This window comes from Carassius carassius, chromosome 26 (genome assembly GCF_963082965.1).
Source record: "Carassius carassius chromosome 26, fCarCar2.1, whole genome shotgun sequence".
In the NCBI taxonomy this organism is placed as follows: Eukaryota; Metazoa; Chordata; class Actinopteri; order Cypriniformes; family Cyprinidae; genus Carassius; species Carassius carassius.
In genome coordinates this window covers 30,990,207-31,016,613 of record NC_081780.1, presented here as the reverse complement: position 1 = coordinate 31,016,613, position 26,407 = coordinate 30,990,207, and the positions used below count along the sequence as shown (strand labels likewise).

At 38.4% G+C, this 26,407-nt stretch overlaps 1 protein-coding gene across 3 annotated transcripts in view; it reads left to right on the top strand.

Annotated features, from left to right (window-relative positions):
- Window positions 1-1,841: 1,841 nt before the first annotated feature.
- LOC132106078 (gastrula zinc finger protein XlCGF57.1-like) overlaps window positions 1,842-26,407 on the top strand; it is a 35,242-nt gene continuing 10,676 nt past the window's right edge. For 2 of the 3 annotated variants that reach the window (XR_009424024.1, XM_059511704.1), the window contains exons 1-6: window positions 1,842-1,981; window positions 4,466-4,678; window positions 25,474-25,576; window positions 25,664-25,869; window positions 25,996-26,079; window positions 26,194-26,277. Coding sequence is in view for 2 of the 3 variants with exons in the window: in XM_059511704.1 (XP_059367687.1) it covers window positions 4,513-4,678; window positions 25,474-25,576; window positions 25,664-25,869; window positions 25,996-26,079; window positions 26,194-26,277 (643 nt within the window). In the remaining variant the exon portion in view is untranslated. Of the gene's footprint in view, window positions 1,982-4,465; window positions 4,679-15,966; window positions 17,682-25,473; window positions 25,577-25,663; window positions 25,870-25,995; window positions 26,080-26,193; window positions 26,278-26,407 lie in introns of those variants that run through there. The other variant, XM_059511703.1, reaches the window with a different exon arrangement.

Here is a 26,407-nt window from a genome sequence, read left to right as displayed (position 1 = left end):
GGTTGCTGCGCAGCCACAACTTTTCTTTTGTGGTGGGGGCATTGCGGCCTCTGATTCCACGCAGAACATAAATACAAACTGAAAAACCTGTAAAATCCAAGTTAAATGGTTCTGATAATGTTCAACATCTGTATTTATTTTATTGTTTTACAGTTGTGGGAAGTCGTGGCCTAGTGGTTAAAGAGTTTGACCTTAACCGTAAGGTTGTGGGGTCAAGTCTCTGACTGGCAATACAATGACTGATGGAGCAAGATACTGATTCCCAGCATAAATGATGCCCACTGCTCCGGGTGTGTGTGTGTGTGTGTGTGTGTGTCTGTCCACTTCGGATGGGTTAAATGCAGAGCACGAATTCTGGGTATGGGTCACCATACTTGGCTGTATGTCACTTTCACATATGTTTCTTTAGGAATCCTGCAAAAACTTTATAACTTTATTTTTCATTGATATTAAGTAGATGTATTTTTTTGTTCAGATCAAAATGTTATGACATTGCATGTCACAATTTTAAACTTAAACTTTTAAATCAGGTTCTAAAAATATAAGTTGTCTTTTTATAAAATACTTTTTATACATATTATACATTAAACTAAAAAAATCCTGCACACACTTGAATTTTTCACCCTTTAACATTACTCATACTGCACAAAAAGTGGTTCAATAACATTGAATGTTACAGGGACTGAATATTGCAAATGCAGTTCCCAGTGTGTTCTGGTTATTAACAATTGTTTATTTATTTATTTATTGGTATGGTGGTGTGTTCTTAATGACAGCTCTTCTAAAAATATATCCAATTTCTAAAATAAGATATATCCCAATATATCGCCTTGCTTATAGTATCGCAGTATATTGTTTCACAGCCCCTGTATCTTGATGCGTATTGTATCGTCAATACACAGCCCTACTCACTACCTCATTCAGCACTGAACTGACCTCTTTCCACTACCTCTTCTGTCAGTTTAAGAACTGAACTAAAAAAAAAAAAAGAACTGAAAAAGACCTGCTCTCTGAGATTTTTGACACTTTAATCAGACTGAATAAGCTCTTTTGCACTACAGTCATTATATCTGCACTGTTTACTTCACTGTTTGCACTCTATCTGCCATGTGCTGCTTTATTTAACTTTTTTTTACATGTCCTAATTTTTATATTTGTATAGTAGTATTTTGTATTTAATATTTATCTATCTGTATGTACCAAGGGTCTGAGAGTAACACAATTTCAATTCTGTGGATGTATGTGCTGTACATGTGGAAGAACTGACAATAAAGCAGACTTTGACTTTTAGTCATTAGGACGGAATTTAAATTTGGTTGAGCACACCCCAAATGAAGTCCAATCTCAGCAAAATTTTCAGTATTCCCTCAAGGGTAAATGAGGAGTAACAGCTGTCATATTTTTCCAGTTAAACAAAATAAACCTAAGAATTTAATCAGATAACCGTTTTCCTTTTTAACTGCACAAAAAGTGAAGTAAAATCAAAATTGCTCATATAAAAGTGAGTCACCACTGAAATCATCAAAGATAGACCATACTTTCTTTATAGAAGACAGGTTAGATTGTTTTCTCAATGTATCCGTAATTCCTTAGAGGACTATTATGGGGAGTAAAATTATGTGTAAATTATTTTCCAATAAATGAAAACTTGTTTGTGAATCTGAAAGCTTAAAAGATGTTTAGTCAGATTTCAGTTTTTTTATTATTAAAGATTAATTAATTAAGGGAAATGTAAACCAGATTTTATTACCATTTAATTTTCAATCGGTCCTTTATCTTATTGTTTAAATGTTTTCTGTACTTGATGTCGGTTTTGTCTGGTCTCCGATACATTAGGTGGCGACAATGCACCTCAACATCCCGCCATAAAACCAAAGAAGAAGATGTCTGTTTTGCGTAAACAGGACTTTTATTTTGGCTTTGCGATGTGACGTCATAAGCCTGCACCGCGCTCCTGCATTTTTGTTTCTGCTGAACAAAGGTTTGTTTTGAATCTTTTAAAGTGTTAACATCAATACAACTTTTTTAAAAATGTGATGTTATAATCTATCTAATAACAGTAACGAGCAGAGTTTTTATAGTGAAGCACATCCACACGAGTAACAGAAAGATGCGTCTTATTTAGCTCTCTTTATAGTGGAGCAGAACATTATAAACAATGTTTGGTGATTATAACCAAAATAATATGCCCATAGCTGTTTGTCAAGACAGTAGTCTGAGTATTATATGATGATGATTATTATTTATTTATTTTGCTTCATCAGATTTAGACTGAAGAAAGTTAGATTTTTGACTCAAATATTTTATTTTGATCTGGAAATTTAAAGTGTGCAAGTTGATGTTTTAAGATTGCATTTCAGTCTGTGAGAAAACTATAACTACTAATTACTATAACTATTAATTGTGTGTGTTATCATTTAAGAAATACTGTAATAAGAAAAATTTATGCTGGCTCGTCTTGTTTAAAAAGTATTAATAGTTTGGTCAGTCAGGTCAGAAAAGATTTTTGTTCTGCTGTTTGCTAAAGTGTTGCTAGGAGATTCTGCTGTTTGCTAAAGTGTTGCTAGGAGATTCTGGTGGTTGCTAAAGTGTTGCTAGGAGATTCTGGTGGTTGCTAAAGTGTTGCTAGGAGATTCTGCTGTTTGCTAAAGTGTTGCTAGGAGATTCTGGTGGTTGCTAGAGTGTTGCTAGGAGATTCTGGTGGTTGCTAGGCTCTGGCTGTACAGTTGCTAGGGTGCTGCTAGAGTATCACACACCTCTGTTAACAGAAACACAAACATTGTTTGCACTGCTGTGATATGTTTGTTCTAATGTTAGGAGATTCTAACTCACAAACTTAATAAATCTGCTCCTCCGCTTCAGTGATGCATGCATCTTTGTTAGGATCTGATAATATTTGGCCGAGGTACAACCATGTAAAAAATCTGGAATCTGAGGGAGCAAAAAAATCTAAATATTGAGAAAATCATCTTTAAAGTTGTTCAAATGAAGTTCTTAGCTATGCACATCATTGAATATCAAAAATAAAGTTATGATATATTTACGGTAGGAAATTTACTAAATATCTTCACGGAACATGATCTTTACTTTATATCCTAATGATTTTTGGCATAAAAGGAAATGTATAATTTTGACCCACACAGTGTATAGTTGGCTGGTGCTGGTTTTGTGGTCCAGGTCACATTTAGCTTCGCTTGATGTTTTTCATGTTTTTTAGAGTCTTGACTTGGTGCCATGGAGATTTAAATAGTTTTATTTATTTTTTATTTTAAACATTATATATGATTGATTACTTCATGGCAATGCAATAGCCTATTTGTGAACACAACTGTTGTATATCAGGCCACACATTCCCAAAAACTATAGAAGGGCACTTGCTTTGGTGTTGCCCCCTATAAATAATCTTCTAGATCCGGCCCGGTCCTGCACTAAACTCACCTGCCTTCAGACCTCGATGAGCTCGATCAGCTGTGTTTGGGCCGTTCTTCATCAAACATCACATCCAAGATGATATCACCACTCTAACCAGGATCTGATCATTCACCTGTTGTTGATGATTAGTTTGGCTGGATTGAGTTATCTGAGATAACTGTGTGTTCAAGGTTTGGTTTAAAGGGGTTATGTATGGACACTCTAAACCATGATCAGCAGTTCAGCGATTGGCTGACGGCAAGACGACAACGTGATGACATCATATAATTAAAGACACCTGACGAAAAACTGGACAAATATCTGGACTTTTATAAAGAAACAGACAAGAGAACAAAATACATAAATGTTATAATAGATAAATTAAATGTGAAATGGTTTTTATCTTATTTTAATTTTGTAGATTATATTTATATTTATGGTTTTTGTACAGGCTTTTCATTTTTATTTCAATGCTGTAATTAGCAGTTAATTTAATTTTATATTTGAACAGAAGGGTCAAGATCATGTTATCTGCATCAAACCACTCCCATAATAATATCTGTCATCACTCAAATTAATGCACGACTCTACATTATCTGTGTGTAAGACTCGAATACAATCATGAAGTAATAGTTTCATGACGAATAAATCTTTCAGTGAGTAAACCTGGCTGTGTCTATAGTATTAAACACTGCACAAAATTATTATATTATGTTTAAATTAATTTTTAATTGATTATAATTTTTTAATTATTGTCCCTGGATCAGTAGGATACTCTCGTAATGAAGTATCGGTGGCTGGGACAGATTTTAAGTATCAGTTCTGCTTAAAAAGATGCTGCATTAAATAAGCCGCTCTCGAGCAGGTTTGAGTTTACGGACCTGTTGCTATGACCCTGGGATGGGCTTCAAAGAACCAACCAATCCAAGATCAAGCCAAATCATCAACAATCAGATCCAGCGAGTTAGAGATGTATGAAGAATGGGCCCCTGTTTTAGGGAGCTGATTGAGACTTAGTTTTTCTGTTTTAATTATTCTCATCTTAATCACACAGATAAACTCCTGTGAAGCGACTGAGATCCTCGAGACGCTGCTATAAAGATGGCATTTATTAAAGAGGAGCGTGAAGACATGAGGATGGAAGAAGCTTTCAGAGGCCTACATGAAGATACTGAGACACAAACGAAGATGGCGTTTATTAAAGAGGAGAGTGAAGACACGAGGATTGAAGAAACTTACAAACATAAAGATACTGAGGATCAAACAGGTTGGTTTTCACTCTCAGTCTTTCTTCGGTCATTCTGCATCATGAATCTCTTTATCTCTAATATTTGCCTCATGACTAAATTAAAGACAGGTCATTATGGGTAGTTGCACAGCTCCGGTGTACTGTAAACAATGGTGTCAATATTGCTTTACCAGTTTGAGCCTGAAACAGACCTAGAGAATGTAATTGATGAGGATTGAGCAGAACGTATGCAAACACAGGACTTTTCAGAATGGGATGTTTTTATTGTTTGTTGCTGTCTCATACATTTGACATATGCTGGTATTTGTAATTACTGCTGCTGTTTATGTTAGCTTTCGATATACGGTTTTATCCTTATTAAAGCTTTAGTCACTAACATTCAAAGTTTGCTGGTGAGATTAAACAGAAGTTTGTAGCCGGATAAGTATTAACTACCGTATTTTTCGGACTATAAGTCGCACCTGAGTATAAGTCGCATTTATTTAGACCCAAGAACCAAGAGAAAACATTACCGTCTCCAGCCGTGAGATGGCGCTCGATGTTTTCAGTGTAGACTACAGGAGAACTGAGCAGCATAGAGCGCCCTCTCGCGGCTGGAGACGGTAATGTTTTATGTTAGTTCATTTCTCGCGTTTCATGTCAAATTAATTTTGATACATAAGTCGCACCTGACTATAAGTCGCAGGACCAGCCAAACTATGAAAAAAAGTGCGACTTATAGTCCGGAAAATACGGTATCATTTAGCTATTTGACTAGTGGAGCTAATCAGCGTTGAACAGCGTTTACTACTACATAAAAATAAAGAGAGAAACTATTAAGGGAAAACACATCAACAAATAATAAATCATACTTACAGGTTGTGGCCCATAAATAACAGCTTCTGTTTGTAGAGTGGGAACTTCTCCATCTTTCAGTATAAGCTTTTGGGTTAATCCGGCGTTCTGACAAATAATACTACCTTTCAGATCATGCTAACATTACTGTATTTTTTATATTGTACAGTTAGGTTTAGGGTTGGGGTAGGTGTATGTCTTAATAAAGACTCAACTCGCATTATCATTATCATGCTTGTTTTCAGAGGGGTCCTTAGATGTGCAATCATTAGTTTCAGGGAGAAGAGCAGTGGGGAGAGAACAGAGCCCTGGGGAGCTCCGGTGCTGATTGTACGTGTGCTGGATTTTTTCAAACCTGTAGTAAAACTCATTCAGATCATCTGCCAGTTTTATATTCTCCACAATGCTGGGGGATAGAGTCTTGTATTTGTTGATGTCTTTCAGACCTTTCCACGCTGATGCTGAGTCATTGGAAGAGAACTGGATCCTTAGCTTTTCAGAATAATTCCTATTTGCCTAACACAAATCTGATCTCCTTTTCCAGTGTGTATTTGGTCTGTTTATACAAGACTCTGTCCCCAGTCCTGTAAGCATCTTTTTGCCCTGGTTTTGCAGTGAACCATGGATTGTTATTGTTGCAGGATAAGTGAGTCCTGGTAGGAATGCATGTCTTCACAGAAACTGATTTAAGATGTTACATTCTCTGTAAGCTCGTCCAGATCATTTGATGCAGCTTCAAAAACACTCCAATCAATGAGGTCGATACAGGCTTGTAAAACCCGCTCGGTTTCATTAGTCCATCTCTTTACAGTCCTTTATACAGGTTTAGTTGATTTCAGTTAAATTTTTTAGCTGATCAGAGAGTCCTAAAGCTGCTCGTGGGACAGAGGGATATGGATCCTTTATTGCTGTGTAACAGTGATCCAGTATATTACTGTCTCTGTTGCGACATGTAACATAATCAGTGCTTAATTTGTAAATTGCGAGGTCCCGGAACAAAGCGGGGTAACGGATCCGGCATGTGATTACAGGAGGGAGAGGTAACGGAGCATTCGCGCAATCACATTGGTGGACCAGTTTAAGTGATTTTAAAAGCTTGCACCAGTTGCATTTAGTCTCTAAGGTCATGAATAACATGGAAATGCCATGCGATTTTAAAACAATTTCCAGGCCTAAAAACTTTTGTAAGAGTTGTGGAGTTTTTTATTTCAAATCTCTGTATAATAGACTTATATTTAATCAGGTCCTAAATTTCTGTGGGGGATTATGTGTAGCTATATCGCATGGTTTTAATCATTCTCGCAGCTTTCAAGTTTATCATGGGTGGAATTCCTTCATTTATTTAACATAGCTTAGGTTTGAATAATAAAATAAATCAATACAAACTATTTGATTTAATCAGTCATTCGAAACCAAATCCATGAACTGTCGGAGCGAGCTTCTCATCAGTGCATCTTGTCTGTACTAAAGCGACCTGCTGCACGCTGAGATAGACTCACATTTCGATCGGGACAGCTGACAGAACTGTCACTTTACTAATCGGGTAATTGTTGCATTGTCACAAAAATGTATAATTTGAACACCTTTTAAGTATTTTAAGCCATTTGGTACTCGCGCGCGGCGCGCTCCACAGGCTGTAACAGTATGTGCCCTCACAGTTACATCGAATATACGAGTTATATACTAATATAAGAATACGAGAATATACTAAAATACAGGGGGGAAAAGAAAGAAAAGGCGGAAAAATCAAGAATTAAACATTGCGTCGTCAGTGTTGGTGTTGTATTAGACACGTGCAGTTAACATCAGGCTATATGAAAAACAAGCTCAAATGGAGTTAACAAGGTCTTTGGCCGCCGAATGAGGAGATCTGAGTTTTGTCCGCATCTGAGGAAAGTGCAGCGCATTATATGCCATCATCACCTTTTACAGGTTAGGATATAACGTTTATTGTTTTGTTTTTTTTTTGCTGTATAATACACTTGGCCAAAAGCTCATGATATAAACGATAAAGTGCTTATACACAGGATCTTTAAAATGTACAAAAGTATATTGGCTAGATGGCCAAAAACCTACTTCTCCAGTCTTCAAACACACACAGACAATAGCCTTTACAGACAATAAATGTTGAACAGCAAAAAATGGTGTACTATTCAAACAGTTATTTGTTTACCCTTGCTTTGCGGATAAGCGGAGATCTGTCTCCTCCATCTATGCTGTGCGCGTCAATCTGAGTGAAGGCGGGGTGAAGTGACGAGGTTTCACGAGAGCTTGAGGATCCAATGACGTTATAAAGTTTTACAGACAAGCTCTTTTAAATACTTATCATTGGTTAAATATTTGTAAAACCCTCCGATTTAAAATAATAATAATGAATTATAATAGAGATATTCATTCTGGATAGTTTTTCACGGCACATATCTGGCTATTCTCTGTTTTCCATAAGGAAAAGCAGCCCCTGGAGGAGGGGGATCCGCCAAAATGAGGTGCCGGATCCGGAGATTTACTGCTGACCACAGTTCTGTGCTTCTCTGAAATATTTTGAATATTTTGTAGCTGATTCAGAGCAGAGACTGTAAATTTGGTGTAATATGATCATATTTTCTGGTAAGGACTCTAGCTGCTGTATTTTGGACTACCTCTAGCTTGTTTATTGAAGAAGCAGGACAACCACCTAGAAGTGCATTATGTTTCTAATGTAGGTACAATGTTTCCAAGATGGAAGAATGCTGTTTTGGTAACATGGGAAATATGGTTTTCAAAAGTTGATGTTTAATATAACAACCAGATTGTTGACTGTAGAGGAAGTAACTACCGATCAGACCAATCAGATACAACATTTTTCATTTGATTTAACAAATCAGTTAGATTGACAAATAATCACAGACCCCTCTAAACATACTAGGTACCACGACACCTCAGCCAGAACAGATAACTACGACCTAAAAGTATGTGGGAGAGTCTGCCTCCTTCTAAGTTGTCTATGAAACATACTGCTATAAACATATACAGACTCTTCTTTAATTCATTCATGGAAAAACCTTTCTTTGAATGATCACACATATACTTCAGGTCATTGTGTATGTTGTTACTGTTCTTGTATATTGTCTTTTTGTCTTGAAATACTGTTTTATGCATGCTTGTGATAGAACTACTCATTCATTTATTTTAGTTAGTTTTTAGTTATTTTTTTTGTAATTTTGTTTAGTATCTATGAATTTGTCTTCTGATGATCTAAACGATCTTGAACCCTCACTTGAGTTCCATTTTGCAAATTCCATGCTTTCACACAAAGGGTTGTAAAACTCTTCATTAGTTCCAACCTCCCACTTGGAATTTCAGTCTTTCTTATTGGACAAGCCCATCCTCTAGAGGCTTCGGATCAGTGACCCACCTTCTGCGGTTCTCTCAGATCCTAAGGGGATGAGAAGGAAGAGCTAGAACTCTCTTGGACCCTAAGTCTGCGCCAGGCCTCGTGCCTTGACTTTCCATTCACCAAAGATCTTAAGATCTCATCTGATGTCTCTCTTAGCTCTTTTCACTTTCCACTGGGAAGAAACTGTAAATCACCATCGAGTTAGGACATCTTTGGAATTTATCACTCTTCAAAACAGGAAGAAGTGATCGCAACTCATACACCACCAAACCTCCAAACCATCAAGACTTTTCAACCATACGCTCATTCCAGGCCAAGGCAATACAAGTATCTTATATATTTAACTAAACAAAACAGTTTAGTATAAGCTATAAACCCTTTATAAATGCGGCTGATGGTTTTACTCTTTAACTTTATCTGAGTCTTTTCATAGCTTAATTCTCTGGTTTTCCTGATGGTATCATTGATCAAATCTCATTTGCCCTGTCCCCTGTATGAGTGATTGTATGTTTGTTTGTTTGTTTGTTAGACTAGTTTGCATAAGTGTTTAGTTAATAAAACTCTTGTGCACAAGTTTCAGATTTTGCCTTACAATTCAGTGTTCCTTTACAATTCCTATTTTGCTACATGCTCTAATGCAGGGGTTTTCAAACTGTGGGTCGCGACCCACTTGTGGGTCACAGAATGGAACAAGGTGGGTCGCACAAAGTCACTTGGCTGCAGCTAAATTTGCGTTTCAATGACACACACACACACAGTTCAGTCTAGGGCTGCACGAAAGTGACGAGTGGGAACGGTGCGAGGCCGGTGGAGTGATTGGAATTGAGCGACACCTGCTCGACTCACCAGTCTCGAGAACCACGGAGGAGATCGGAAGGATACAAAAGAGGAGCGTCCGTCTCCCCGGCAACTCACTCCAGCCCACCGCCTCGAGCATCCTCCTTCGCCCTACTCGATGGCACTGCGGATTCACCTCAGTGCCGAGGGATCTTCGGCAGCGCGTCCCTCCTTCCTCCCAGGCTTCGGCACCAGTCTAACACATTAAAAACTTCTCAATCACGGGAAGGAGGAGGCGGGAACCGGGAACCCACTCGTCACAATGATATAGCCCACCAACATTAATAAGGACTGCAATATCCTTAGTGTGATTTTCGAATTGCAATTAAGTCCGCGTGCTTTGCGTGTTTTGAAGCGCGGGCGCGCACGAGTTGTAATAACAGTGAAGGTCTCAGAGCAATGTCATTAAAAGGTTCAATCGGTCCGCATTATTAAAAGAGAAAAACTTGCTCACTTCAATACACTATATTCCGCATGAGATTGCATACACCAGAAAACAAATGTTACGAAAACGGTTTCAGGTAGGCCATGTTCATTCATTTCTATCGTCCGTTTGAGCTCTGTGCACTTTTTTCGTTCGGGAAACGGTTTGTAAAAAGCATTTCACATGTACAGGGTGAGCAGTGCACAAACGCAGGGTTAATTGTAACACTACAAGATTTAAACATTTCCACATAACAAAATGCACAAAAAAATAATGCAATACTCCTTGACGTATCATCTCTTTTTAGAGAAAAATTTGCCAAAGTTCAGAAATCTTTTGAAGATATTGCTGAACATTAATTTAACCATTGCTAAAATAAATTTCTGCCTGAACTTAATGTCATCCAGTTTTTTTTTTTTTTGTTTATTTAAAACGAGACACATGTTTATTATTATTTTTTACCTATTTCACAATTATTTTAATCTCCAAACAGTTTTAGATAGTTCTGCTTTGCTTCTTATGCTTTTTCTAAAAAAAGTGTTGGATTGTGCTCCGTTCTCACCGACACACACGGAAGGATCGTGAATGCATTTTCTGCAACAAAACACAGCAGCGCAGATTACAGTTCACTGGAGTGAGCCTGTTTAACGTTTTTATGGACACTACATATTCTAAAGTCTGTAAACAAAAATTAAAACTTAAATATTAATAGTGATTTTTTTCAGGTGTAGGCCTACTCTAAAATAAAAAGTTTTTTTTTCTTAAATACTTCATTTCTGTCATCAAACTTTTAAGTAAGATTAGGCTTAAAGTAATATCAACCTTTTTTTTCCTCAAATATTGTGGTGGGTCATGAAATAGATTACACTTGTCTAGGTGGGTCGTGGAATGGAAAAGTTTGGGAACCACTGCTCTAATGCATTAATACTGTCTTAAAGTATTTTCTTTGGTCACGAAAATATCCTTTCTTAGAGTTTACATGAAATTATGCTAAATGTTCACTGGACAAACAGATTAGTTGATGGCCATTTAATTCTGCTACAGTTACTACTGGCATTTCCCTTTTGAGCTGAATTTACTACATTTAATAGGAGAAAATTATTAGTCATCCAATCTTTTACATTTTTAACACACTCTGATAGGTTAGATAATTTAGAAGTTTCATCTGATCTTGTTATATAGTTATATTGTTGAGTATCATCAGCATAACAGTGGAAACTAATCCCGTATTTTCTAATAATATTACCAAGGGGTCTCATGTACATTGAAAATTGCAGAGGACCTAGGACAGATCAATGGGGCATTACATATTTTACTGGTGGTAATTGAGATGACTCCCCAGTCAAATAAACAAATTTGTAGTGATCAGACAGGTAGGATCAAAAGCATCTAAAAGCCTTCCCTTGAATACCTGTATAGTTTTGTAACCAATCAACAAGTACTTCATGATTTATAGTGTCGAACGCAGCACTAATGGCACTTTTCCACTGCATGGTAAGGCACGGTTAGGTTCACCTTTGAGGGGTTTTCAACTGGGTGCAGTACCTGGTACCCAGAACTTTTTTAGTACCACCTCGGTTGAGGTTCCAGGTGAATCATGCCATTACCAAAACATGACATGTAAACTCTGCTGATCACTGATTGGCCAGAAAGAATCTTCATTACCTGTGTCACTGAACTGACATAAACACAACAGGACCTCTAGATTTAAATCAGCACAAGGTTTGAACGCAACTGTTTTGAATGAGCACAGCTTTTTTTAACAACCCATAAATGGCTGTTCCGTTGTCTGTTGAGGAAGTACAGACGTTCCTCTCATTGATAGCAGAGGAGCGGATCCAATAAGAGCTTGATGAGGCGTCGCAAGTGAAAAAAGTTTTTCATGAGTTGCGGCAGTAGAGGCGGTGCAACAATAACAACATGTGAATAATCCCGCCCACTCTAAAGTGGTACTTAGAGAGTGCAAATGCAAACCGAGTCGAGCCGTGCCTTACCGTACTGAGTTGTGCCAAGTCATACCATGCAGTGGAAACGCACCATAAGATCAAGTAAATCTAGCAGTGAGATGCAGTCTTGGTCTATATATATTTTTTGCAGGAAGAAGCACAATTGAGCAGACACAACTAAAATTTTAGACATAAACTGAAGATTTGAAATGGGTCTGTAATTTGCCAGTTCACTAGGATAGTGATAGTTCTGCTCGGGTGATAAAGTGGAGCATAGCGTCCTGCAGATGTTGTCTGGCAGGAGTTCTGCTCCAACTCTGCTGGGGTGCAGGCCATCAGCACGAAAAATCCTAGGATGTTCTAATGGTTATTGTCCTGGTGTAAAAAACAGAAACTGCTCTTTGTTAATAATTGGAATCTTTTCTGGGACCAGTCAAGTTCCTCGACACTGAATCATTTATTTTTTAATCTTGCCTTGTACACAGAGGCGTGTCATGTTAGAATAGAATCCTGTCTAAACTGTTACTATAAAATTAGAAGCACACACTTCCCTAATCCCTATAATATTATTATATGCTTAAACATTAAGAATTGTACTCATGGATATTACTAGTCAAAGGGTGCATTTCCCAAAAGCATCAATAAATACCTCTACTGTCCTGTCACAACCTTATCAGTCTAGAGTTGGAGAGGTCAGTCGTCAAAAGAAGAAATTAAAGAATAAGGGACTATGATTTTAACTGCTGTGTTCTCCCTCTCCTGTTGGGAGCTCACAATATTCACAACAGTGGTTCTTTATTTTAAAAAAATTAACAGAAGGAGATTGAGGTCAAAATAACAAACAAAGGTGATTCTTACAGAGGGGTTAACTGTAACTTGCCTTACAAAGGAAATCCCAAGTAAAAACAGGAGTCTTTCCTTACTCCCTAGCTAACTCATAAACTGAAGAAAACAGTTTCTCAAATAAAAATGGCAACCCACATCCAATAGCTGTCAGGTAGTCACAATCACCGGTAACCACGCTCAGCAAATATCAATCACCGCCAACCATGCTCACCATATCCCAATCCCCTGATTACTGATCTCCACCACCTGTCTCCATTCATCAAGAGCGCTTTATCCTTGCACTCTTCCTGCACGACTTTCACCTGTGATACCTATCTGCCTCTAGCTCCAGCATACTGTTCCACCATCCCCTTGGCTCTTGTGCTCCATCGTCTCTGTTACTCCTCTGTTCCCCTGGAAAGATAAAAGGAACTCTTTGCTTAACCCTTTGCAATTCCCCACTTACTCATCTCGACCCATTGCTCTACTCTCTTCTGCATGCCAGTTGTAAATAAACCTGCTGTTTTTGCACTTACCTCTGTGTCCTCAAGTGTATTTGAAGACCAAGCTACACAAAGACCGAGGATGGAGCCCTGAACCCCTGCCGCAGCGGACATCCTCAAAGAGCTGGTTGGCACTCTTTAAGCTGTGCTCTCTTTATCACGGAGTGAGCAAAGGTGGCATTTTTTATCTCTCTGCTCACAAGACGGGCTTTGCTCTGGGCACGATCCTTCGATGTCTTTGCAGCCGACTTTGAGGAAGTTTGCAAACAATCCACTGGCTCACTTGTTAGTCACCAGTCAGCTCATTTGCCGGTCAGGGTACTTCCTCAAATGATGACTATACCCTGCAGTTCCGGACAAAGTCTGCCACTAGTGGATGGAACAAGGCAGCGCTGTTGACCGCTTACCACCAGGGTTTGATAGCCATATATGATGACACAGTCGACTTAGAAAACTTCAAGCAGAGGGCCATAAAGATTTCTCAATGCTTTAATGTCTGCCAACCCATTGAGACCGCTCATTCACCAGCCTCACTCACAGCCTGTCCTTCTTGAAACTCGAAAAATTTTAATTACACTAACCCATGGTACAGTTCCTCAGTTACATCGTCAGTGCCGATGTTTTTCAGATGGACCAATAGAAGGTCCAGGCCATCCGTGACTGGCCACAGACTTTCAAGGAACTCCAGCGATTCCTCCAATCTGCCAACTTTAACCGCAGATTTTTCCAGAACTTCAATCTCCTCTCAGCCCCTCCTCTCAGCCCCTCCTCTCAGTTCCATGCGCTGTCGATTACCCGAGTCCCTATCCTGGAACCGGAAGGTCAGGCCTCTTTCAAGAAACTCAAGTAGGCCTTCTGCACTACTCCCATCCTCACTCACCCAGATCCCCATCCCCTCTTCCTGGTGGAAGTGGACGCCTCTAACGCTGGCGTGGGAGCAGTGCTGTCACAGTACCATGGAGAGAGCCTGTTTCCAGTTCAAGATCACCTACCGTCCTAGAGATAAGAACCTCAAAGCTGACTCCCTGTCTCATATCCACTCTCCCAACCAACACACCAAATCAGAGCCATCCTTTTCAGTCCTATCCAGTGGACTCTGGAAGAGCAGATCCATGTCGCCACCCTCTGTGAATATGCTACGCTGGGAGGCCCAGAAGAGAGAACCTTTGTTCCATCCTCCTTGCAGCTGACCCTTTTGGGCTCCCTGTTTTCTCAGGCTCTGGACATCCAGGCAGCCAGCATACTCTCTCGTTCCTACAAGCTCGGTATTGGTGGCCCAGTATGTCCGCCACTGCTTAGTCTGTGATATGTCAAAGACTCCACATCACCTCCCCACTGGTAAATGGATTCCTTTGCCCATCCCACGTTGTCCATTGTCCAACGTTAGAGTAGACTTTGTGACTGATCTCCCCAAGTCCAAATGGTTTACCTGCATTTTTGTTGCAGTCAATTAGTTAACAAAAGTCTGCTGATTGATTCCCGTCAAAGTCCTCCTCATGGCCATGGAGACAGCTGAAGCCCTGTTCCAGCATGTCTTCCGCAACTTTGGCATCCCTGAAGATATTGTCTCCGACCATGGGCCACTATTCATTTCCCATGTCCATGTTATATGCATTGTAAAGTATGCAAAATTCCAGCATTTAAATGGTAGAGTTCTCCTTACTTTGTCGTATAGTGCCTAATACTAAAAAGTATATTGATCAATGTCAAATAATGTTCTTTGTCTTCTCTTCCTGTGGAGAAACATCCCAGCCAGAAACTACAGGAGTTTACTATGAACTTAATGAAAATTAAATTAAATACAATTAATTGTGTAAACAAAATACAAATAATGCCCAGAAAATAAATCAATAAAACTTAATTAAAAACAAGCCCGAAATACACTGGGACACTTATTTTGAAATGTCTATATTCATGTGATGTAATGTGAGTTCATAAGCAATTGTTTGGCATAAATGTGCGCTATTCAGTGATTACCTAAAAAAGCCTGGTTTATACTCGCTGCGTCAGCAGGAGCGCAAAGCTGTGGACAGCAAAAAATTAAGCGAATATTGAGGAAACAATGAATGGTTTTCATGTCAAAGTGAAGTAAAAGACCTCTTCTTAAACCAAAGGTGGACATGTTGGTATTCTTATGAGGGAAAAAAAAACATGCAACAAACAAGCATCTGAAGCCAGCCACAAAATTCAAATTACAGATAATACTACTAATGAGAAAGAACAGGTTGAATGTCAACCTCTTTCATTTCCATATAACTATAAACTGTGAGAAAAGTTCACGTGACCAACTAAGAAAGTTAGTCGTAAAAGAACCACCAGTGGGAAAAATAAGTCTGGAGACCTGGCTTTGATAATTGCCAGCTTGGACGTACTTGGGATGTGTCCTAAAGAATGCAAATAATTAACAATATTGACAAGAGATTTTGAGATAAATGTTTAGTTGTTTATTGGGTATAGAATCTAGCACGTGCAGTTGGATTTGATGTTTTACTGTCTTAAGGCTTTCATGTCTTGGTGCCGTTAAATTGGTGTTTTCTTGTTTTTGTTTCCTTTCACCTTAGACCTGATGTCACTGAAAGAGGAGAGTCAACACTTTAATGAAATGGAAGAGAAAAATCTGTATCAGAAATGTCATGAGTTTATGGACAGGGAAAAATCTTTTACTTACTCACCGACTCAAAAAACAGAAACTAGATTCCTTGAATTCGAGATGAGAGTTCACACTGGAGAGAAGCCTTATGCCTGCCAGCATTGTGGAAAGAGTTTCATTCGAAAAGACAGCCTTAAAGCCCACATGAAAATTCACAGTGGAAAGAAGCCTTTCACTTGCAAACTGTGTGGGAAGAGTTTCTCACTAAAAGGAAATCTTAACATTCACATGAGAATTCACACTGGAGAGAAGCCATTCGTATGCTTACAGTGTGGGAAAAGTTTTAAACAGAAAAAGTACCTTAGTGCCCATGTGACAGTACACACTGTAGAAAAGCCTTACACCTGCAAACTGTGTGGGAAGAGCTACAAAAGGAATGAAAATCTTAAAATTCACATGAGAATTCACACTGGAGAGAAGCCCTACACCTGCAAAGTGTGTGGGAAGAGCTTTACACAAAAAGAAAATCTTATAATTCACACAGGAAATCACACTGGAGAGAAGCTGTTCAAATGCTCTCAGTGTGGAAAGTGTTTTAAACAGAAAAAGTATCTCAATGGCCACATGAGAGTTCACACAGGAGAGAAGCCGTTTGTTTGTGATCAGTGTGGAAAGAGTTTCAGGTGTAAAGGACACCTTGATCTTCACATGAAGAGTCACTCTGGAGAGAACTGTTTTATATGTCACCAGTGTGGAAAGAATTTCTCACACAAAGGAAACTTTGAGAATCACATGAGAGTTCACACTGGAGAGAAGCCTTTCACCTGCCGAGAGTGTGGAAAGAGCTTCACAAATAAAGGAAACCTTAAGATTCACATGAGAATTCACTCTGGAGAGAAACCTTACAAGTGTGTTCAGTGTGACATCAGTTTCACATATCACACAAATTTGAAACGGCATGTGCAAAGTCATGCTAGAGAAGAAATAACAAACCTCATGTCACACTGAGTAAAATGGCAATTACGACAATCATCTGCACATTCACTCTGAAGAAAGACAATTCAGTTGTGATCAGTCTAATTTAAACATTACATTAACACATTCTTATTAAAAAATACTGTAAATGTGGGATCCTGATTGTGTTCTTTGTTAATCCTATTCAGACAGGATTAGTTTTATATAGAGAGGTGGGATAAAGTAAGTGTGACCCATCTGAATGTGCCATCTCAGTAATTATGAAAAATGTCATTCTCAAAAAAGATCCAGAATAACCTCAGTAATGCTAAACCCATGTGAATAGACCAGCTGTAAATATGTACATAAATATTCAATACTCTTTAAAAGTAGCTTTCTGTGGTTTTTACATGTATGGAGGCACTTGAAGAAGCATTCAATTGCATTCCAGGCAGTGGGACAAGTCTGTGGCAAACCTCAAGTGTTTTCAGCACACCATTCAGATCAAAAAGAAGGTCAAAAACACAAAACTTCTTATAGCTTTAGGTAACCGCCTAATCCTATCTGAATAGGGTTTACAGAGTTTCTTTATGTACTCAATCTAGTCCATATATATTTTGATGATCGGTCCAGATTTAGCCTTTGACAAAACATTCCATCTTTTTATTCAGAATTTTGTTGTTTTATGAAACTTACCCACATTCAAGTGTTGTTTAAAAAAAGAATGTGTAACGCTATAATAAAAAAAATGTATTCAAAGAAAAAGTTCTGTTCTTTGATTTGATATGCTGTATGTTCAGATGTTGATACAACTGAAAATTCTGGGGGCCATGAAACGTTTGTGAAAAATTTATAAAAATGCTGCCTCTGGCTGGCAACTTTAAAAAAAGAGCTGGCAAGGAAAGTTAAAGTACAGTTAAAGGTGTATTTCAAGTGTAAAATGGCTAAAATGGAAAATAGTAGTATACCTTAAGTTCATTTAAATAAACTTTCAGCATTTACTTAATAGTATGTGCACAGTTTAAAACGAGAAATTAGATACTGCATAAAAAGGCAATTGGTATAAAAGGGACAATGAATTCAATCTGAAATGCTAGCATTGAATGTAACTCAATGCACAAGCACAAGTGAAGGATTGTTGGCAAAAATCCAATTCTGATAATGGCTCAAGTATGGTGGTCAAGAGAACTCTTCTTCTAGAACCTAAGAAGATAAATGCAAATAGAAAAATCACCAGCAAATTAAGAAAACATCAGTTTGACAACATATGTGCTGCAAATACTCGCAATACAACCAAAAACGTGCTGCAAAAACAAACACTGCAAATATTCGCAACACAACCAAACACAGGAACGCAGTGCAAGTAGCACACTGCAGACACCAACATTGTTACAACTTGAAGATTCTGATCTCCGTCCTTAGCAAGAGTACATCATAACAGATAATAATTCAGAATGATGTAAAGAGGATGATTTGCAGTTTATATACATAGATTTTACTTCATTCCAGAATATCTACAATGAAACCTCTTCCTTCTGTCACAGTGAGTGTTCTCTCAGCTTACTGGCAAGTTACTCTGCACACTAAAGGCTTGTACAGTGGCTGTGGTGAAGCATGATTTGCAGAATAGAGAAAGCATCTTGGGGAGTTTCGGTAGTCTATGAATAAACGCTTGCTTCTCTCTTTCTTGGGTACAAGGCCTTCCAGCGATGCCCATGAAAAGGTGGATGGCTGAGTGATCCCACTCTTCAGCATTTTATGTACTTAATCGCCTAATGAACTGGCATTGGATTGTCTCTCTTCCTTATTGGTATATCATCCCTGGTGGTGTTACAGTGGGTGATGGCAGAAGTAAATCCAACAAGCTCAACAACAAACCTTTAAACTTTATTTTATGACTGACTAGATCTTGTATTATAGTTACTGAGGCTTTGGTAATTTGGACAGTATCTGTGAGGATTTTCAGTCAGGATTTAGACTATTGTAGTATTGAGACTGCTCTTATCACCCGATCATGGTTGTATTTCTCTATTAGTGCTACTGGATCTTAACACTGTCTTTGACACTATCGACCACATCATTATTTTGAGTAGACTACAAAATTATGTTGTATTGGTATGGTTCAAATCTTACATGTCTGGCTGTCATCAATTTGTAGCAGTGAATGAAGATGTATCATATCTATCACAAGAACAGTATGGAGTACCACAAAGCTCAGTACTAAGAACGTTCCTTTTCACGCTTTACATTTAAAAAATTAGGAGATATCATGAGGAAACATGGCGTTAGCTTTCAATGTTATGCTAATGAGACTCGGCTCTATATTTCTATGAGACCTAATGAAACATACAAATTCAGAAAACTAACAGAATGCATAGTTGATATAAAAATACTGGATTACTAATAATTTCCTACTATTAAATTCTAGTAAAACTAAATTCTACTCTAGCTAAATGTATTTACAGTGAATACATTTTAAACAAAAGTGATGAAAAAAAGTGACGTGACATTCAGCCATACTCAGAATTCGTGCTCTGCATTTTAACCCATCCAAAGTGCACACAAGTCAAGTCAAGTCACCTTTATTTATATAGCGCTTTAAACAAAATACATTGCGTCAAAGCAACTGAACAACATTCATTAGGAAAAAAGTGTGTCAATAATGCAAAATGATAGTTAAAGGCAGTTCATCATTGGATTCAGTTATGTCATCTCTGTTCAGTTAAATAGTGTCTGTGCATTTATTTGCAATCAAGTCAACGATATCGCTGTAGATGAAGTGTCCCCAACTAAGCAAGCCAGAGGCGACAGCGGCAAGGAACCGAAACTCCATCGGTGACAGAATGGAGAAAAAAACCTTGGGAGAAACCAGGCTCAGTTGGGGGGCCAGTTCTCCTCTGACCAGACGAAACCAGTAGTTCAATTCCAGGCTGCAGCAAAGTCAGATTGTGCAGAAGAATCATCTGTTTCCTGTGGTCTTGTCCTGGTGCTCCTCTGAGACAAGGTCTTTACAGGGGATCTGTATCTGGGGCTCTAGTTGTCCTGGTCTCCACTGTCTTTCAGGGATGTAGAGGTCCTTTCTAGGTGCTGATCCAGCATCTGGTCTGGATACGTACTGGATCCGGGTGACTGCAGTGACCCTCTGATCTGGACACAGACTGGATCTGGTGGCTACGGTGACCTCGGAACAAGAGAGAAACAGACTAATATTAGCGTAGATGCCATTCTTCTAATGATGTAGCAAGTACATAGGGTGTTATGGGAAGTGTTTCCGGTTCCGGTTTACCTAATTAATGCAGCCTAAAAATCCTTTAACGGATTTGGATAATAAAAGCATATTAGTATGTTATGTGTAAGCCAGGTTAAAGAGATGGGTCTTTAATCTAGATTTAAACTGCAAGAGTGTGTCTGCCTCCCGAACAATGTTAGGTAGGTTATTCCAGAGTTTGGGCGCCAAATAGGAAAAGGATCTGCCGCCCGCAGTTGATTTTGATATTCTAGGTATTATCAAATTGCCTGAGTTTTGAGAACGTAGCGGACGTAGAGGATTATAATGTAAAAGGAGCCTCATTCAAATACTGAGGTGCTAAACCATTCAGGGCTTTATAAGTAATAAGCAATATTTTAAAATCTATACGATGTTTGATAGGGAGCCAGTGCAGTGTTGACAGGACCAGGCTAATATGGTCATACTTCCTGTTTCTAGTAAGAACTCTCGCTGCTGCATTTTGGACTAGCTGTAGTTTGTTTACTAAGCGTGCAGAACAACCACCCAATAAAGCATTACAATAATCTAACCTTGAGGTCATAAATGCATGGATTAACATTTCTGCATTTGACATTGAGAGCATAGCAGTGAACACACACACACACACACAGTGAACACACATCCGGAGCAGTGGGCAGCCATTTATGCTCCGGCGCCCGGGGAGCAGTTTTTTGGGGTTCGGTGCCTTGCTCAAGGGCACCGAAGTCGTGGTATTGCCAGCCTGAGACTCGAACCGGCAACCCTAGGGTCAGGAATCAAAATCTCTAACCACTAGGCCACGACTTCCCCGGTTCATAAACTGCCTTTGGTGTTATTTTGTACTGTTCTCTGAGGTCATTTCATAATGTAATCAAGATTTTGACATCAAAAAATCATATAATTTATAAGTAATAGGCTATTTTCTGTCCTGTTTTTACACTTCCATGGCCAGAGGTGTGTAAAATCAAGCACCTAGACATACAGACTGCTTCTACAAACATTTGTGAAAAGAGTGGGTCGATTTTAGAAGCTCAGTGATTTCAAGCTTAGTACTGTGATAGGTTGCCACCTGTGCAAGTCCATTCATGGCTGTTATTTTACTAGTATTATAACAAAATAGAAGCAATTGGGAACAACAGCAACTCAGCCAAGAAGTGGTAGGCCACGTAAAATCACAGAGTGGGGTCAGCGCATGATGAGGCCACAGTGTGCAGAAATCACCAACTTTCTGCAGAGTCAGCAGCTACCGACCTCTAAAATTTGAATGGTCTTCAGTTTAGCTCAAGAACAGTGCGTAGGAGAGCTTCATGAAATGTGTTCCCATAGCTGAGCAGCGTCATTCCAGCCTTACATCTCCATGTGCAATGAAAAGTGTTGTATGCAGTGGTGTAAACGCTGCCACTGGACTCTAAAGCAGTGGAGATGTGTTCTCTGGAGTGTCTGCCAATCCGATAGACGAGTCTGGGTTTGGCGCTTGTCAGGACAACTTACCTGACTCATTTCTTTTGGTTTGAGCTGGTCTACTGCTTTTCTTTGTCTATTCAGCATGTGCTTTGGTGTAGTTTTACATAACTTTTTAAATGATTCCACTTTTTACATTTATGGCACTGCTGACCATAAGCTTCAAAAGTTTTTGCTAAATGCTTGCCTCCACAACTACTACAGTTTACTATGATCTGAGAGGCTGTACGATAAGACGTGGACCTTTCTGACATTTTAGCCTTTGTCTTGTGATACACACTGTCTACAACTCTACATTAGCATTTCTTTTAGGCACTGCAAGACTTTTTGTATGCAGATCGGACAGTTCATGGACTTGACACAGTTCTATTGCTTTGGCTGGTGTTAACGCACTGCCACATATAAGTCTGTCTCTTATGAGTTCATCTGTTAGAACACACAATCTGCATGTCTTTGATTTATTCCTTAAATCACTCAGATCAGATTCCTTAAATCACTCAGTCACACAGATGTATGCTTCTACTGTATAGTTTCACCAGTTTTCTCATGTTAAATTGTGACATTCAATAGTTTCATTTGTTTGTGGAAAACAAAACTCATGTAAATTCAGAAACTTGAAACTTGACTTTAGTCTCAATCATTGAAGGCGTCTGTTTTCCAAGAACTGTTTTCTGACACCATGATGAATGATGGACACACAACAAAAAATTTGTATTTGGTGTAATGAAATGTGTTTTATGCGGTTTAAGGTTCAAAAGACATTATTTTCCACATAATGTACATTATTGTTTCTCCTCTATGCCCCACCTTCCGAAACAATTTTTACAAAGCTCATCGTTCTGAAAAGCGAGGTGTGCTCTGATTGGCCAGCTATCCAGTGCATTGTGATTGGCTGAATACCTCAAGCGTGTGACGGAAATGTTACGTCCCTCACCATACTGTGATTACGTGTCCCGGCGCAACAAGACAAAAACATGAAAAAACCCATTACAAACGAAGCATTTGTTGCACCCAGTGGGGACATAATTACTCATTATAATGACTTGTACTGTGTTTTTACGCGTTGTATTGCATATCACAACATAAAGCCATGTCTGCATTTGTGATCTAAGAAATGTCAAATAACAACAAAACAAACACACAATGTTATTCTGCTCAAATTTGCGTTTGAATCATCAGTGGCAAATCCTTAAAAAATTTAAACGTACTTACAGGCTAGTGGTGGGCGATACTGCAAAATTTGGTATAGATCCGATACCAAATACATAAAGGGGCAGTATTGCGATACCGATACCAATACGATACTTTTTACTAAAAAAAAATACTTTTGTGTAGGGGAGAGCAGTATGTCTGTATTATTTATGAGGTGAATAAATGATCAATTCTTTAGGCAATATTTTTTTATTAATGTATTGAAGTCCATAAAATTATTAGTTATTAGTAGGGATGGGTACCGAAAACCGGTATTAAAATGGCCCCGGGGCTAAATTATGAAAGACCATAGTATCAGAAAGATCTGACGGTATCGGTTCTGCTTTCGGTACTGGAGGGAAAAAATTAATGTTACTATGTATTTTTGCTTAATAATGTTATTGTGCACAATTTATATCACCAAACATTTCTAATTTGCGATATTATTAAGATGTTTGTCTGTGAGATCTGCGAGATCTCTCATGATCACATGCATAACAGTATGAAAACTCCCGCTTAATACAAAGAGTGATGATGGCGGAGAGAGCAAAACGTTCCAAAGTGTGGTTATACTTCACTAGAGTTGATGCAGACAACGCTCGTTGTCATAAGTGCACTAAAATTTTTGCATGTAAGGGTGGAAACACAAGCAATCTGTCAAAGCATCTTTCAAAAGTGCATTATCAAGACAAGCCCAAAACCCCTTCACCCTGGCAGCTAGAGGGAGGATGCCTGAGGAGAGGGTGAATGACTGCCACAACACAAAGTACCGATAAGAATACCGTTAAAGTACCGGACCGTTAAGCAGTATCGGTAAGAGTAGTAATACTGTTTAAACCTTAACGATACCCATCCCTAGTTATAAGGCACTGTAGAATGAATTCTTTACAGCCTTTTTAAGTATATATATATATATATATATATATATATATATATATATATATATATATATATATATATATATATAAAGAATAACAAAAATCAAACAAAGTATTTTCGCTTTCACAATACACATAGTGTCTCCACGACATGATGGCAGCAGTAACAATACTACAAAGTTACGAGAATCAAAGTTACACCTTCTTTCTTTGCATGAACATATGGGTGATGTAATGCAAGTCTTCCCACACAGTGAGGTAGAGATGTGGGGCGTGTTTAAACAAGCCGTTTTAGGAAGGTGTGGATGAGTCTAAACTTTCATTAAGAGTATTTCTTTGGGTTTGAGACTTTAGTCTTCGCAACTTTAGGGATTGTATCTATGCACAAACAGCTTGTAACACTCCAAAGAGAAAGGAAAACTTGAATTCACATAATATGACCCCTTTAACACTTATATAGTTACGTATAGTTATCACATTTGATTGCAGACCGATCACTCTCGTATACATCCAGGGCTTATTTCGACGTTTTGACAACGAAAACATGTCAGGTATAAATGTGATTAATATATAACAAAAAATGTAATCAATGTTATACACATCGGTCCAGTGGTTCTTCATAACATGCTTTCAGAACCAGTGTACAGCAATGTTATGTTGTTATCTGTGGCTATTTTTATTCTCTCCAGTCCAACTCTGTGTATAGGTCTTAATGACTTTGCTCACAGCTTCCTAGTGTCGTTTGTAAAACATTTTAGTTGTATTGTACAGAATTTCTTAGCTACAATGTACATGGGCTAACCCATGTTTCTGAGGATGTCAAAAAACATGGAAGACTTGACTTAATATCTGGGTTTCCTTTTCGAAAACTTCTTGGGACAAATACAGAAAATGATAAGAACTCCACACCATCCCCTATCACAGGTTATCCGACGACTCTCAGAAATGGACAGTTCTGTGGCAAATGCTAATATGACCCAATCCCTCCAGCTTTAATTGAAGTTTGTCAGTTCTGTGAGACCGTTATAGGTGCCACTAGAGTTAATCTATCAAGTATGGGAGATATCTTTCAAAACTGGATGCTGCATTGGTTTAGTAATGAGTATTCTTCAGTGTCTGGAGAAAGTTTATGTGATCTACAGAGAATATAAACGCATGAAGCCTTTCTTTCACTATCCAATAAAGTCCATTCAGATAGGGATCTTTTAGATGCATAACCTCTCACCTAGCTTGAAATACGTAGAGCTGAATGGAAATGTAACGAAGTTGGTGAGGTTATCATATCAAGGCTGATTTGTTGCAGCACATGGAGTGATGTAGCTGAGTATAATACAGCACTACAGCATAAATGCCTTTCATTTTTTAAATTCATTATTCAAATTTTTATATGTACAAAGTGGTGGAGTTTTTAAAAACCAAAGAAGTGTAGTTGTTACCGAGTGTTTGTATACAGAATGGAAGATGTTGTTGGCCACTTCTTAAGGTAATCTCACTACCCTTAGCTGTCACTTGGATATTTATGAATATTGAGGACCCCCTTGTAAAGGAGATGATTCATCTCAAGGAGCTTATCCTCTTAATAAAATAATTTAATTATCAAGCAGCAGGTGATTCCAAGTCAGGACTGAGTGTCCTGGGAAATTAGAGAGCTGTTCGCCACTGATATGATCTCTTATTCATGTAGTCTTAGGAATGTTTATAGCAATTTAAGATTTAATGTTTTTATTATTATTATTATTATTAACAGACAACTATGAGGAAGGAAAGAGGAAGGTTCGAGAGGTTGAGGTTCAATCAGACATTCAGTCAGACACAGAGGAACCAGGCCGAAAAAAAGTCAGACATAAAAGGTAGGTGAAATGTTTTTGGTAACATTTGTTTTGTGTGGTTGTAGAGTAAAGTTTAAATTATTATTATTTTTTAAAAATCTTTAAAAGGCCACGCACTCAACTTCTGAGCTCTTTTTCGATGGACTCTGAAGAAGAGGATGCTCTACAGCAGGATAGCACAGGTCTTCCTGCTGCTCCACCAGTCCAACAGTTTAATCGACCCACAAAAGAGGTAACCTTCAAGACTATATCCCTGGCAGAAATGCTGACCAGCAACCACACCATCTGGCAACCTGAGGATTTGACATATGATTGTGAGTGAAGTAATTAATTTATACATTTTTCAGTTTTGCTTTGTTTTGTTTAAATCTCCGGTACATCCCAGAGATCAATTTTTCAAAAGTGTAACTGTTTTTGTTATTATTATTTAATCTCACCAGCTCCACAAGAGCCTACAAGATCTTTGTTTCCAGAGAGTGGTGTTTCTTGGAACAGTGTTCAGCAGACACCTGAAATCAGTGCCAGTAAGTTGGCGTAGGCTAAAATGTTATGACATATATATGAATGAAAGGTTAACTTTTAACCCCTTGCTTTATTAGAAAAGAATACATATAACAGTTACAATACTTTTCCTTAAGATCTAAACTCAGCACAGCCTGAACAGACTCAGTTGCACAAACACCAGAGGACTCATCAGTCTCCTACTCCTGAACTTATTGTCTGTAAGTACAGTATGTTATAGTAATGTGTCATTCATGATCGATTCATTCCATTTGAGGAAGAGGAAGGTTCGAGAGGTTTTAATATGACGTCTTTAATATGACTCGGGTACACTGAGTTGTCTTAGCAAGG